This window comes from Monodelphis domestica, chromosome 4 (assembly GCF_027887165.1).
Source record: "Monodelphis domestica isolate mMonDom1 chromosome 4, mMonDom1.pri, whole genome shotgun sequence".
In the NCBI taxonomy this organism is placed as follows: domain Eukaryota; kingdom Metazoa; phylum Chordata; class Mammalia; order Didelphimorphia; family Didelphidae; genus Monodelphis; species Monodelphis domestica.
In genome coordinates, this window is record NC_077230.1 from 294768885 (window position 1) to 294782977 (window position 14093).

At 35.9% G+C, this 14093-nt stretch overlaps 1 protein-coding gene across 2 annotated transcripts in view; it reads right to left on the minus strand.

Annotated features, from left to right (window-relative positions):
• Positions 1-1591: 1591 nt before the first annotated feature.
• Positions 1592-14093, minus strand: part of MIPEP (mitochondrial intermediate peptidase) — a 189192-nt gene continuing 176690 nt past the window's right edge. For both annotated transcript variants that reach the window (XM_056794692.1, XM_001375696.4), the window contains one exon: positions 1592-1857. In XM_056794692.1, the coding sequence (XP_056650670.1) occupies positions 1830-1857 (28 nt within the window). In that variant the 3' untranslated portion in view covers positions 1592-1829. The remainder of the gene's footprint in view (positions 1858-14093) is intronic.

Sequence of the window (14093 nt, forward strand, 5' to 3'; positions counted from 1 at the left end):
GGTTCTAGGGCAGAAGAGGGGTAAGGGCTAGGCAATGGGGGTTAAGTGACTTGCCCAGGGTCACACATTGTGTAGATAGAATTCACTCCCTAAGGCTGGTCTGACCCAGCTCATCTTACCCAGTATCCCATTTGCATGCTTACACTGTGTGAATGCTGCATGAGTGGATGTGTGCCTGTGTGTATGTGCGTGTGTGTGTGTGTGTGGGGGTAGTGGAGGATAAAAGTTTTGGTGTGGCACCACTGTCCTCTCTCTGTGTTTTCTGGAACATGGCTGGGGAGCCTGGCTAAGAGCCAGGTGGTGGACAATTAGGTTATATTAGGCTTTAATCTGCTTTGATTATCTTTAATGATTTTAATAAAACTCTATGGAGAATAAGAACCTGGAGTTACTGTTATTAATTTAAATTTTATAACAGCTAGGAAGTGTCTGAGGCTAGATTTGAACCCAAGAATTCTTGTCTCTAGGTCTGGCTCTCAATCCACTGAGCAACCCAGCTGCCCCTTACATAGTTATTTTTTAAAGCTTATTAATTATCCACTGGGCTACCTATGTACCTATTACCAATTATGCCCAACTAAGCTAATTTCCTTCTGACAGGGATAACAAAATGGGCAATCAAGAGATTGGAAGAGATAGAGTACACCTGAATTTCTGCAAAGCCCTTAACAAAGTCTCATCACAATTATCCTTGTGAACAAGATGGAAATAAGGTTGGATCACGGTGAAGCTAGGTAAATTCTAAGGCAATGGAGCAGGAAGGGCTAGGCAATTGAAGTTAAGTGACTTGTCCATAGTTATACAGCTAGGCAGTATTTGAACCCAGGTCGTCTAAACTACACTCTATCCACTGTGCTACTTAGTTACCCTCTATTTCCACTGATGCTAAGCAAAAATGTTTTTATGAATTTTGAGTTGTACAGAATGAACTTTAATTTTGTATTTTAGTGTAAGCTACTTTACAAACTTAAAACAATAAACTGAAGCCATGCACTAGACTCTATTCTTTGAATATCTGCTCATTTTCAGAGCCTTCTCAAAGCCAAGAGGACCAATAATTAGAAGACAATTATTCCTTGCAAACTTAACAGGAAATTATGTATTAAAGCTACCATCCTGACTTGGTTCCCTCTTTGGCATGTCTGAAAATAAAAATCTTGTTAATATACCCCACTTAAAAAAAAAAAAGCATTCCATTTGATTTGAAAACCACAACTCATTTTCTTTGTTGCTGTATGATTAATGAACTTTCAAGGGCGTATTTTAGATGTATGGTGCAATGGATTAGTCAACTTTTATAAAAACTGCATGTGTAATCCTTCCAAAGAGTACTAAAATTGTGTCTAAGTCACTATATAAGAAGTTTTGTTTTTAATTAAGCTCACCAATTTAAACAATTAAAGATCAATGGGACAGTACAATTGTACTAAAGACATATTCCTAAGGAAGTGCCCACACATGAAATTTAATAGCTTCAAGTTTAAAGATTGTTTGTACTTACTCTGAGAGGGTAGTAGTAATAGCTTCAAACAGACTAAGATTTCTGTATATCTATGAAATTTGCCAGTCAAGATGAAAGTCAATGTCATTATTCATTATAGAACAAACTCTTTATTCCAAGTTCTAACAAGGATTTACAGAAGTTGTTATGTAATATAAATGAATACTGAAAGTCAAGAAGAAGTTTTCAGAGCTGTGCCATTTCCAGTACAGTTAAGTAGATGGTTTTGTATGAAAAATAAATGAGTTATTTCCACATTATTCAAGAGTCCATAAAATATGTTTCAAAGTCCAGATCTAAGTCTGACACAAGAGCACCCACAAAATCTTCAATGGAGGGACGCTTCTGAAGCATACCTGAAGAAATAAAAGGGAAAAATGTTCACTAAGTAATCTATATTCTTATATATTCATGTAAAAATATCATGAACTTTTTAGGAATTAAAAATTATTATTTTAACAAAAATAAGATCAAATCAGATCAAACCAAGAGATTGTTCAGCCTTTTGAAATCAAAGACTGATTTGATAACTGGTGCTCAGAAAATTTTAATACATTTACAGTGTGAAAGAGAATTTACACTCTTTGTTTATTTTAACTCAATCAATCAAGAACTTGGAGTCCCCTGTCTTTCACACTTAGTCATTAAGAGTTAGTAAGAACCTTTTACTAGAAAAGGAAGTTCATACCCTAAAAAGATCACAAGCACTGCCCCCACATACACACACAGTGCTAGGCAAATTGGGAGAGTGTGATTGATTCCTGAAGTGTGACTAGGAGAGCTGATGGGTGGAGAAAACTGCATATAAGCGGGAGCCTCTGGGACCTTCTTTTTTGAGGTCTTCTGCCTCGTAGGTGTGAGCTCTGGTAAGATTCTTTGTGGTCTTTTGGCACCTCAGCAAATTGAACTCTTGATTGGCTCAGTGTCTTTTGCAGCTTCAGATTTTGGCTTCTTGATTCAGGACTTTGTTTCTGCTGAAGATTCTGTCTTCTGTTTTGGAGACTCGGGCTGAGGAGGGACGCTAACTCGGGTGAGATGGCTCTTTGTGGCTCAGCCTCTTTGGTGTCCATCTTTGGTTGCTGAAACGCCTGGCTGGAGACATTCTTGTGGGCTGGTGAGATTCACATCCAGATTCACATTCATGGTCTGAAGGCACTCAGATCCAGACTTAGGGGACCTTTAGCCAGGCAATATTTTCTACCTCTTTCCTACATTTCCCTCTCTTGCTATCACTAGTTTGTTGTAATAAAGCTATTAACAGTCTCATGACTTAATATTTAATTATTATAAACAGTGACCATAACTTTTTAAAATTCTTATATTTGTCAAACCCACTTTGATTATTATAATGAAATGGGAACAAAAGGGAAAGGAGAATGACAAAGTGAAGAAAAGAAGCATTAATACAGTGCCCACTATGTGTCAGGCACTTGTATTTTTTTTTCCAATCTTAATGAGAACTTATTTATAGCAATGAACATCTGTGAAAGGCCATGCTTAACATGTAATTTTGGTATAGTAAAATAGAAGACAGAAGTTCAAGCGACAACCTGGAGAATGTTAATAAGACACAATGATCATTACCCTAAGTCAGTTTTAGAATGATGAACACTTCCCCATCAAAAAAGTAGAAGAATTTCTGAAGATAAAGGCTACTGGATTTAACTGGTGTAGCTGGAAGTAGCTTATCTCTATGGTGAAGATGTGAAAGGACAAGTTTGAAGAATGAAATAAATGACCCTCTGACCACTCTACTGGGTCTGTATCCCAAAGAGATCAGAGATAGGTGAAAAGGACCTACTTGTACAAAAATATTTATAGGGGCTCTTTTTGTAAGTGGCAAAGAATTAGAAACTGAGGGGATGTCTGTCCATCAATTGGGGAATGGCTGAACAAGATGTGGTCTGCGGTTGTAAAGAAATACTATTGCACCGTAAGAAATGATGAACAGGATGAGTTCAGAAAAACCTGGAAAGATTTATATGAACTGATGTGAAGTGAAGAGAGCCAGGAAAACAGCGTTTACGGTAACAGAAATAATGTATAATGATCAACTGTGAAGGTCTAAAATATTATCAGCAAAGCAAGATTCCAAAATAAACCTAAGGGACTCATTTAGCACTTTTTCAAATATTATTTATTTGTTCCTCACAACAACCCTGTGAGGTAGGTATTATTATCATCATTTTACCACAAAAGGGGTAACAAAGAGTCAGACACAACTGAAAATGACTGAACAACAACAGTTTGAAGAAAATGAGGTAGAGATGAAGCAACTTGCCTGGATCACATAGGTTGGAAGTAGTCAAAATCAAATTTGAACTCAATTCTTTCTGACTCCAGGCCCAGAGGTCGCCTTACTGTATTACTGGCTGCCTCTGACAACATCGAGATTAAGAATCACTATTTCTTGTGTTTTGGGTTTTCACCAACTTATTAGTCCAAGTTTGCCATTTCTGGCAAGAAGACTCAAAGGCGCAAGCCTGGTACTTTACTGTTTTAACTATTACATTCAGAAATACTGCATTCTGATGAGAGTGTTATACTTGAGGACAAGTTTGGTAGATCTTTCAACAAGATACAGAGTTTATGAAATGTTACATATCAGTTATGTACTGATCCTGCCACAGAATAGTTTTACTGGAATCATTTCTTTCTTTCTTTTAGGTTGCAACTTGTCAATAATTCAATCTAATACACCTTTGCCTTTTGCTAGGATCTTGCTATGTAATAAGATACAAAATTCATATAAGCAACATTCCTTGTCCTCTTGGATGTTAGAATATAAAGGGGTAAAACATATATAGATAATGTTTTATTTTTTAAAAACCCTTGCCTCAGAATCAATATTGGTATCAGTTTCAAGGCAGAAGAGCAGTTAAGTGCTAGGCAGTTGGGATTACACAGCTGGGAAGAGTGTGAGGCCAAATTTGAATTCAGATCCTCTGGACTCCAGGCCTGGCATTCTATCTAACTTTTATACATAATAATACCTAGAAAGGGAAGGGAATAGGTTATTCATATAGTACCTACTGTGTGCCAAGCACTGTGCTAATAAGCTCTTTACAAATATATTAGAGAGATTAAAGAGGTGGAAGCAGGATAAGTTATTACCAATTGTGGGTTGGTGGTGGGAACAGAAGTTTCATAAAAGATGAAATTATTGTTTTTCCCTCTAATTTTACTCATCTTGTCCTTTAGAGAATGATTCAAGAAACCAACCTTGTTGCAACACCCCAAATTCCTGAAAGTCAAGAACACTTTAGGTTTGAACAAGATCCTTAGTGTCCTGGCATTAAATTTCAGGGGTGGACCATGTAACACAGCACCCAACATTGTTATGGGAGGAGGGGATGGTGGAAGCCTACCTCTCATTCCTCTATTATGCACTCAAAATTTTATAAGAATTATAAGTAAATATGAAAAAGTACTTTACTGACTACCACCCAGTTTTTCCTAAAAGACTTTAAAAGTGAGGGTGGGTCTACTACCTCCTGAGGCACAACATCCCATTTGGATTTCAAAGCTCTCCAAACATCTTTCCTTTTGATCTCAGCTCTGCCTTGACTGGAAAACTCATCTGAGACACTAACATTGAGAATTCCAATTACTTGTAGTATAAATAATTTCTAAGGAAGCAAATTTGACAGTCCAGCCATGCTGGACCAGCTGTCATTGATGACCTAATGCTTTTGCACTAAAATTTATAAATGGTAAATTAGCATATATCCTTTGGATACTTAACCAGATAAACTTAGTCTGAATACAAGTCAGAAGGACTTTTTGGGTGGAAAAAAAGGACTGGAATTTGGTGCTTCAGTCAGTAGTGGATAGCTTGTTATACTTTTTATAGAGAAAACATGTTTTCTGTATAAAACAACGGGGGTTTGAGGGTATAAGTTATTTTTAGCTGTTGTGTTATAACATACAGCATCAAACTATTAGCCTGTTTTTCTTCCTTTTAATATCTGAAATATTTTTATGGTGAAATGACTAGTTACCGGAATTGTCATAAGTTAAATCTAGTTCATTCAGAGCTAACCCTTACTGTTAAGTATAACCCTCATGTTTCTTTGAAGTGGCTCATTTTCAACTCACCAAACTGCCAATATAAATATGACCTTACCCTACCCTCTTCCACAGACACACCTAGGGCACCTCCTTCTCCAGTTTTACATGTCTTCAAACCATTCCTTTTTCTCAGAGAATGATAATAATAGTAGGCATAATGAAAGAAAAGTACTTTTGTTGTCTCCTTTTAATAAAGTCTGGCTAAAGCCAACTGGCTCAGCTCAGTTAGAAGTGATTCTGCATGTAATGTAATAGTTAAAGATAATAGTTAAAAAAAAAAAAACCTTCCAGCAAGAAAAAGCATCAAGACTTGAGGCAATTGGGAGCATTTCCTTGCTCTGTTCTCACAGCATTCTGACTTTAATTAGATTTAAGTGTGTTCTTCAAGTACCAACATGAGATTGGTGAATTAAAGACAGTTAACAAATTCAAAGAAAAATCCAATGCTTACAAACTATTAAAAATATGAAATACAAAGTTGGTTTTTACTTGGGAGCATGGTCAAAAGGAGTCCATAGGCCTTGATTTTTAATTGTTGATGAAGTTGATCTTTTTGGTTTTGGAGCTTCATTACTTATAGACTAAAGACTATGTTTTGGAAGAAAAACTCAGGAATAATGCAGATGTTGGATTCCACAGTGAATGGTGCTTAAAAAAAAAAAACAGATTCAACTGTAGAAATCATTAAAAATAGGAAGAAAAAATTCAGTCTACTTTTGATCCACAGACCTGAAGACTACTTTTTAACATAGAGAAACTTAATAGCAAACGTGAAGATAGGCAAAACTGTGCTATGCTTATCTTGAAATATTAACTCTAAAGAAGGAAATACCATAACAAATAAGGATGGTTATTTATTTACTTAACACAATGAACTGAACTGTATATATAGCAAGGGAGTGAAAAGACTAAGGATTTCCTCCATTTTCCTTAAATGATCAGTAGACTAACCAAGAGTTCCTGTGAATTAATACATTTGTGAATTAATGATCTGTGTGTTTTATTCAATTTTGCAATTTTTATAACTCTAAGGTAACAGGGCAACTGCTATAGAACAGACTAAAATAAATGATGATATTCAAAGAATGTCAAGTCTTGTTATTGGTTTTCCCAATCTGTACCAGATTGCATCTCTTTCTTTGTAATGTCTGTCAACCTACAATAGAGATTAAGTTATAGATAGGGGAAATGGGAACTTGACCCCTTGGAAGATGGTCCACTTATCTTTTGTTGTTGTTAGAAAATCAACCGATCCTCATTGTGTCATAAATGTAAAAATTGGAAAAATAAATCAAGCTGGATTCCAGTGCCACATGCACTTTCAAATTCCCTTCTTAAACTTTTCTTTATGTATGTCATAAAGACACTGCTTAAATCACCATCATTCATGGCAATACACTTGACCAAATTTTAATTTCAGTTACTACCCAATTAAAATGATGCTACAGAGTTCATTCTACAATTAGCCAACAAAGCAGTATTTCCAGGCCACAAAGGCTGGAGACAAGGGGAAAACCTTTGCAGAAAAGTAGTACAAGCTAGTATTAACAAGACATGAGGAATAGGACAACATTCAGACAGGTACTTTTGGAAAAACATGATTTGAGGGTGTTCTGAATTACAAAGTATAGAGCCAGGCAGACAGCGAGAGCTCAATAAAGCTGTTGCTTCAGGGTTCCTGCTATGGCTTCAACTTGAATGTTGGCAGCTAATAGATTTATACTTAAGATGTTTTCTGAGTGCCCTCCAGGTATCTATGCTAATGCTTCACTTTCAGAAGTCTTTACATGTTCAAGGGTCTTCTAAATATGCATACTTCAATGCTATCACCAGGAAAATATTCTCTCAAACTCAGAAATGAGGTTTAATACAGATACAAAGTGATAATACTGCAAATTTCACGTGGTTCTTAATTTTATGCTTTCCAATTCTCCAATATATAATCTAAAAAGGTCCACATTTAGATGGAAACAAATTTATAAATAGTTATCTGTTTAACACCCTCTTTGAGTACTTATTTGGATACACAATTGGCAGTGGTTGGCAGCTGGCATATACACACACACACACACACACACACATATGTATGTATGTATGTCTGAATGTATGTATGGCCCTAAATGTCCCTCTAGAACCTTAGGTAGATCAGACCTTGCTTGAATCCTGATACTGACTATGGCTTATCCCCAGGTTTTACCAATTCTTGAAGCGAGAAAGCCAAATCATTACAATTAGAGAAAGGAAATGAATATTTTATCCACAGATTTACTATCTGGCTAAAAAGAAACAAAGAAAAAAGGCCAGTGTCAGGACTTCTCCAGAAGATGGGGAATTTTTTTGAATACTTTAACTGGCATCACTTCAAGCCCTAAATTTAACAGTGACCTCTACCTGGGAAATAAAATGGAGGTGGTTAAATCGTATCAATGATCTCTGCTTAGGTAAATACTGGTATTCGTATCAATGATCTCTGCTTAGGTAAACACTGTTATCATATTAGTGACTATAATAAAAGCAGAGCCAATTTAATTATGCAAGAATTAATAAGTGGCTTATTAGGCATAGAATGAGGGGCTAGGGTTCTAAAGGGTAAAAAAAATTCCTTTCTTTAAAGAGCTTATAAGAAGAGAAGCCTGAATTTAAAAGCTTTATGGATACTATTGATGGAAACCTGGAAAGGGGAAACTGTCTCAAATCCAAATTTTAGTTCTAATATGTGGCTAGTTGTTTAACAGTAACAAATCTCCTCTGGGACTCACTTTCCTCATTTGCAAAACACGAAGAATAACACCAGTACTAACCCCTAACAGATCATTATGAGGGAGATACTATATAGAATGTCCCCAAAGTCTTAGTGCAATGTAAAACTTTACTTCATTATTACATTAGTTTATTATAATAATCAATTTAAGAATTATTATTATTAAACTTTACTATGAATTATTACTTTATTATGATTAAATATTAAAGCTACTTATTAACCAAAGGAAGGCCTAACTAGCTAAGGTTCTAGAGATTTATTCAGGGCCATATTCTAGCTGTCAAATAATCTCTCAGTTGTATATTCAAACTTATACCAAAGGGTTAAATAATTTAATTATTAAATTTGTTAATATAGCTTTAGTAGCCTAAAACTGCATTCACAGTTTTGGGAGGCCTCATTCATATAAAGATGAGCCTTATAAAGAGGGCATTAAAATGTGTTGGGCTGAATTGAAATCATAAATTGAAGTTACTAAGAATATTTCTATGGTTTTTATTCACTCAATATGTCTTTCACATTCTAGTCCCAAAGGCAATATCATCACCAAATGGTGTTTGCTAACTATTTGTATATGGCATATTAGGACTTTTATGAAGACCTGACAATGACAAGGAAACTAAGTGAAGCTTCTCCTATGTGTTGGTAGATAATATCTCTATCATCAGTAATGGAGGAAAAAATAAAGGAGATTTAATTTGAAGAAGATAAGTCAATTGGAGATCTTGGCTATCTTCAAATATTCAAAGAGTTATCAAGTGAAGAGGGCTTAGATTTATTTAGGTTAACTGTAGGGAGGAATCTTTCAATAATTACAAAGCTCCCACAATGAAATAGACTATTTGTTAATCTGATGAATATTTTGGGGTGGGGCGGTGGCATATGGGGGAATGAGAAAGGTCTGAGAGTAACCTCTTGTTAAGGAAGAATATAGAGAATGTTTCTGTACCAGGTGAGGTTGGATTAGATGGATTAGATCTAAGGTCTCTTCCAAATAAAACCCAGATTTTATGATTACTATATGATATTGTATAAAAAGTTAAAATGCTAAATAAGGAAGATTTATACTGCTATTTTATTCAATGAAACAGAAATTTTATACTACAAACAAAATAGGAAGGATCACCTTACCCTTATGCAAAACCATGGTATTTCTGGTAGTAGTAATGCAATGTGAAATTTTGGTTGTCACAACTTAAGTGACTTAATGGAGCTGGAAAAATGCCAGAACTAAATTATATGATCATGAGGCTAAAATGGCTTCAAGATGAAAACAGGTTAGAAAGATTAGGCCTCCTCTGTTTGTAAGAAAGTAACAGCTGACAAGTAATAGGATCTAAATTGATAAAATCATGAAGGGAGCAGACAATTGAAACATAGATTTGTAAATCAAACTGTAAGATACTAGAAAAAGGTGGCAATTTTGGAAGCTTAAAGGAGGTGGTTCAGTACAGAGAAAATGCAGATTTTGATTGGAAATAGTAACTGATTTTATTTAAAAGATATACAATAAAAAAAAACAAACTTAAGAAAGCCTCTTTGCCACCACCACCCTTATTGCCCTTGAACTTCAGGTATGAGTTTAACTAAATGAATTAACCAAATTAGCTCCCAGAGGAGAGGATCTTTAGTATGGAGGGTGTTGTTGCCTGAGTAATTTCTCTAAAAGAGAGGTAGCAAGGCAAATAATAATACTTTACATGTATATAATTCAATCCAACAAGAGCCTACTATGTGCTAAGCACTGTGTAAAGGGACTGGGAAGACAAAAACAAAGCAAACCCCTCAAATCCCCAAACAGTCCTTGCTCTCAAGTGTCATTTCTACATTCTTTTGTGAGGAAACAACATATACCCAAAAGTACCTTACGAACTACTGGATGAGACTTGTGGTTTTACTGGTATAGAAAACTCCGTCCACCAATGTAGACTGACATACACTACAACTTCTAGTCTCAATGGGCTTCCTGAGAGGTTAATCGATAGATATGCCCAGAGTCACCAACCCAGTATGTCAGAAGGATTTCAACCAAGGTTTTCCTGACTCTGAGGAAGGCTACTATGCCATTTTGTCTTTTCATACAAAATGCAAAGATAAAAAATATTTTTTTGGATAGGTAAGCTCAATAAATGAGTAACCCTTGAAAGATTTCTTGTCTGATTCCAAGAGGATGATGAAATGAGGAGTGTATTGTGTATTCGTATATATACACACACACACTCACTGCAAGGCATATAGGTCATGTTAGCAAGAGTGGCAGCAACATCTAAGACAAAGTGTAGCTGCCCTGGGGAGCTGGAACCTCCAGGAGGCCTCCTTCATTTGACTTCTTACTATTCTATCTTCTGGCTCTTTGCTAATCTCAGAAATGCACCTCCCTAATTCTGTCTCAAGCTCCTGACCTACTCCTCTCTGAGCAAGGGGGAACAAAGACTTTGGAAACCAAAATATTCAAAAAGTTCTAGTCTACTATGGTATGCTCACATATCACAATTTATGTGTTATGATTTACAAATTGTTTTACAGAACAGAAAGTACTTTCATCCTCAGAGTAGCCCAGCGAGGTAGGTAGGGCAAGTTTTATCACCTTCCTTTTACATATGGGGAAACAGAATTAGGGATGAAATAACTTGATGATCCTCCTCTACCGCTGATATATGAATGAAAAAAAAAAAACAAACATTAATCACTATGTGCAACTCACTGTGCTAAGCAAAACGGATCCAACAGATAAATAAGAGTCCTGGTTCTCAGATAATTAAGAGTTGACTGTACCTGAGAAAAATATGCCTAGATTCATTGTGGGTTAAGGAATTCCCTATGTTATAGCCACCAATAAGAACAACAGTCATCAAAATCTTTAAAGGACATTTTATAAATGAAAATAGCTATTCATGCCAAACTGAGATCAGACTGATTTCAAATTGTAGCCTCAAAGACAAGCCTAGCAGTACGTAAAACTCTCAAGTGAATTTTATGAGATCAGAATTCTCATTCCAGATCTGTGTCACTCCCAAGCCTAGAGCAATTATATGGTTCATCTCTTCTTTGAAGTGTTTTTCCTTGCTTACAGTGCTGTGGTTACCCATACATTTATTAAAGATAGTTACCCACTATCTTCAATCACATATAGTAATTGTGAAAATCAGATTATCTGTCTGAAAAAGGACATTCCTTCCCACAGAGATACCTGGACTCTCATAGCTTATCTAGCTAGACTGGGCTGAATTACTGTTGTCCTTAAGTAAGGTCATCACCTTGTGTCTACCTTTTGGAACTTCCAAACTGAAAGTCAAGTGGAAGATCTGACTGTTTGGCATGAATATTGATGCAGTGAGTATATATACTCACACAAACACATACATATATACACATATACACACATGTTCTCCGTTTACATATTAGTTTATTTTAATTTCATTGTAGGATTGAGTAATTTCCATTTAAAAGTAAATTCTGGATTACAGAACTTTTCTTTTTTTGAAGCTCAATGTCTCTCTTAAATAAACATATATACACACCCACACACTAAACACATACACACCCTGTTTAAAAAAAATCAGTACATTTGTGAAAGGGAGGTCTTAACTTTCAGAACACAGGTGCTCTCAACAATTTTATTCTTCCAAATAGCTCTGAGCTATTTCAAAGTCTAAGTTAGGTAAATAACTAAACAAGCCAAAGATTTAATTTACTTGGCTATTATTCTCTGTTGCCATTACTTCTAGTACTGAAACTATGCTGTAATCCTGAAGCTCCTCAAAATGCAGTACTCAGTTTCATAACTGTACCATGTATACAGGAGAAAAAAATGCTTCTTCCAACTGAGGATGCTCTGGTCTTAAAACTTGCTATAATGTTCACCTGGATGTAAAGACCTGGATACAAATCTGGCATCAGATACTTCCTAGCTATATGACCCAATTGTGTAGCCCTTACTATTCTTCTGCACAAGAACAGTTACTTGTATTGATTCTAAGATAGAATGCATGGATTAAAAAAAAACAACTCTAAAATTAAAACCAAATAGTTCCTTGTCTTCAAGGAGTTGTCATTCTACTGGGGAGAGATGGGTGATTTATTATGCAAACATTTAATTATAAATATGCTAATTCAGGAACCCCTAGGGTAACAATTGGAGGAAATCAAGTATACCTTTCCTCAGGAGGTGGTACTTGGGATGAATTCTGAAGTTGAGGATGCTAAAGCACAAAAGTGAGGAGAAAGTACATTTCCAGCATGGAGAACAGATTTCGCAAAGGCACCAAGGGTGAAGATGGAATTCTGAGTTTAGGAACAACAAGTATGCCAGTTTGCCTGGAATGGACAGTATGTAAGCAAAGGAGTAATGTGCAATAAGCATGGCAAAACAGTGCAAGTAGTTAGGCTGGAATCAGATTATTTGAAAGGCTTGAAAAGTTGATCTGGGTATGACCAAGAGCAAGTTTTAAATTCATATTTATGATCAAATAAAAAAATACCCTAAGGTTCTTTGATTAAATACATACATACATAAGTAGGACCTCTAAGAGATTGCTGTCAAAAGGTACATGTGAACTTTGAAAGGCAGGGAGAAAAAGCCTCTTCTATTAACATAATTGTGATGGCCGGGCCATGTGACCAATAAGATGGACTAGAATTTTCGTCAATCTCCATTAACTTTCAAGCCTCTTCCCAAAAATAAAAGTAGAATTATGTGCCAGAGGTAGAGCAGTTACAATTATATCCACAGGACAAGAAAGAAGTCCAAGTAGGTAAAAGTTTTATGAATTAGCAGAGGAAACACCAAATTTTAAGGCTGTGTGAATCTTAAAACTGCTCAGACTGGACCTTAGAATATTTGGTTAAGTTTTTCCTCTATTGTAGCAATGGAGATACTTGATCAGGAATGTATTGGGAACTTTTAAAATTACTCCACCCTACTCAGACAGTGCCTTAGGGGAAGATAAAGTTGTAAACTCCTGATTGAATAATGAAAGTCCCCAACTCATACCTTATAGTAAAACTAAAAGCTAGGTCTATTTTTAGATCTAATACAAAAAGGTGTTGAGTACCTGTAAAGGTTAAATTAATCACAAAAAGGTCAAGTAACTTACAAAAGGCAAGCTTAACAAAGAGGTGTGAAGTACTCAGAAGATTTAATCTAACCAGAGAAGGTGAAAACTAAGAATGGGCAGTCCTGGAAAAAAGCATCTACTGTGATTGGTAGATGTGAAAATTTAGGGGAGGTGACATAAGAGAAAAAACTCTTTAAAAGGAGGCGAAAGAACAGTTCAGGAACAGTTGAATTCAGTTACAACTGAATTCAGTTTGGAGAGTAATTTCAGTTCGGAGTGGAAGAACCCAGCTTGGAGACGATCTTGTGGTGAGTGTTAAAGACTGACTCACTCTCCCCTAGGCTCAGGCCTAGGCCATTTTGGCCTAGGTCCTTTTACTACTGCTTGGCTCAGCCTGAGCCAGAGCAGTTTGAATGAATTCTCTCTCTCTTTCTTTCTCTCTCTCTCTCTCCTTCCCTTAATTCCTTCTTTCTTCATTAATTAAAATCTCCATAAATCCCAGCTGACTTGGGTATTTTCATATTTGGGAATTTCCCATGGCGACCACTTATTTTAGATTTTAAGTCAAAACACTAAAATTATCCTTACAGTTTTGGTGTTTACAGTTTTGGCATTTACAGCTGTTACTCAGAACCCAATACATATGAGCTTCTATACTCTAGCAGGTCACACAAACCAACCTACAGGCTTCTCCTTTGCAAAC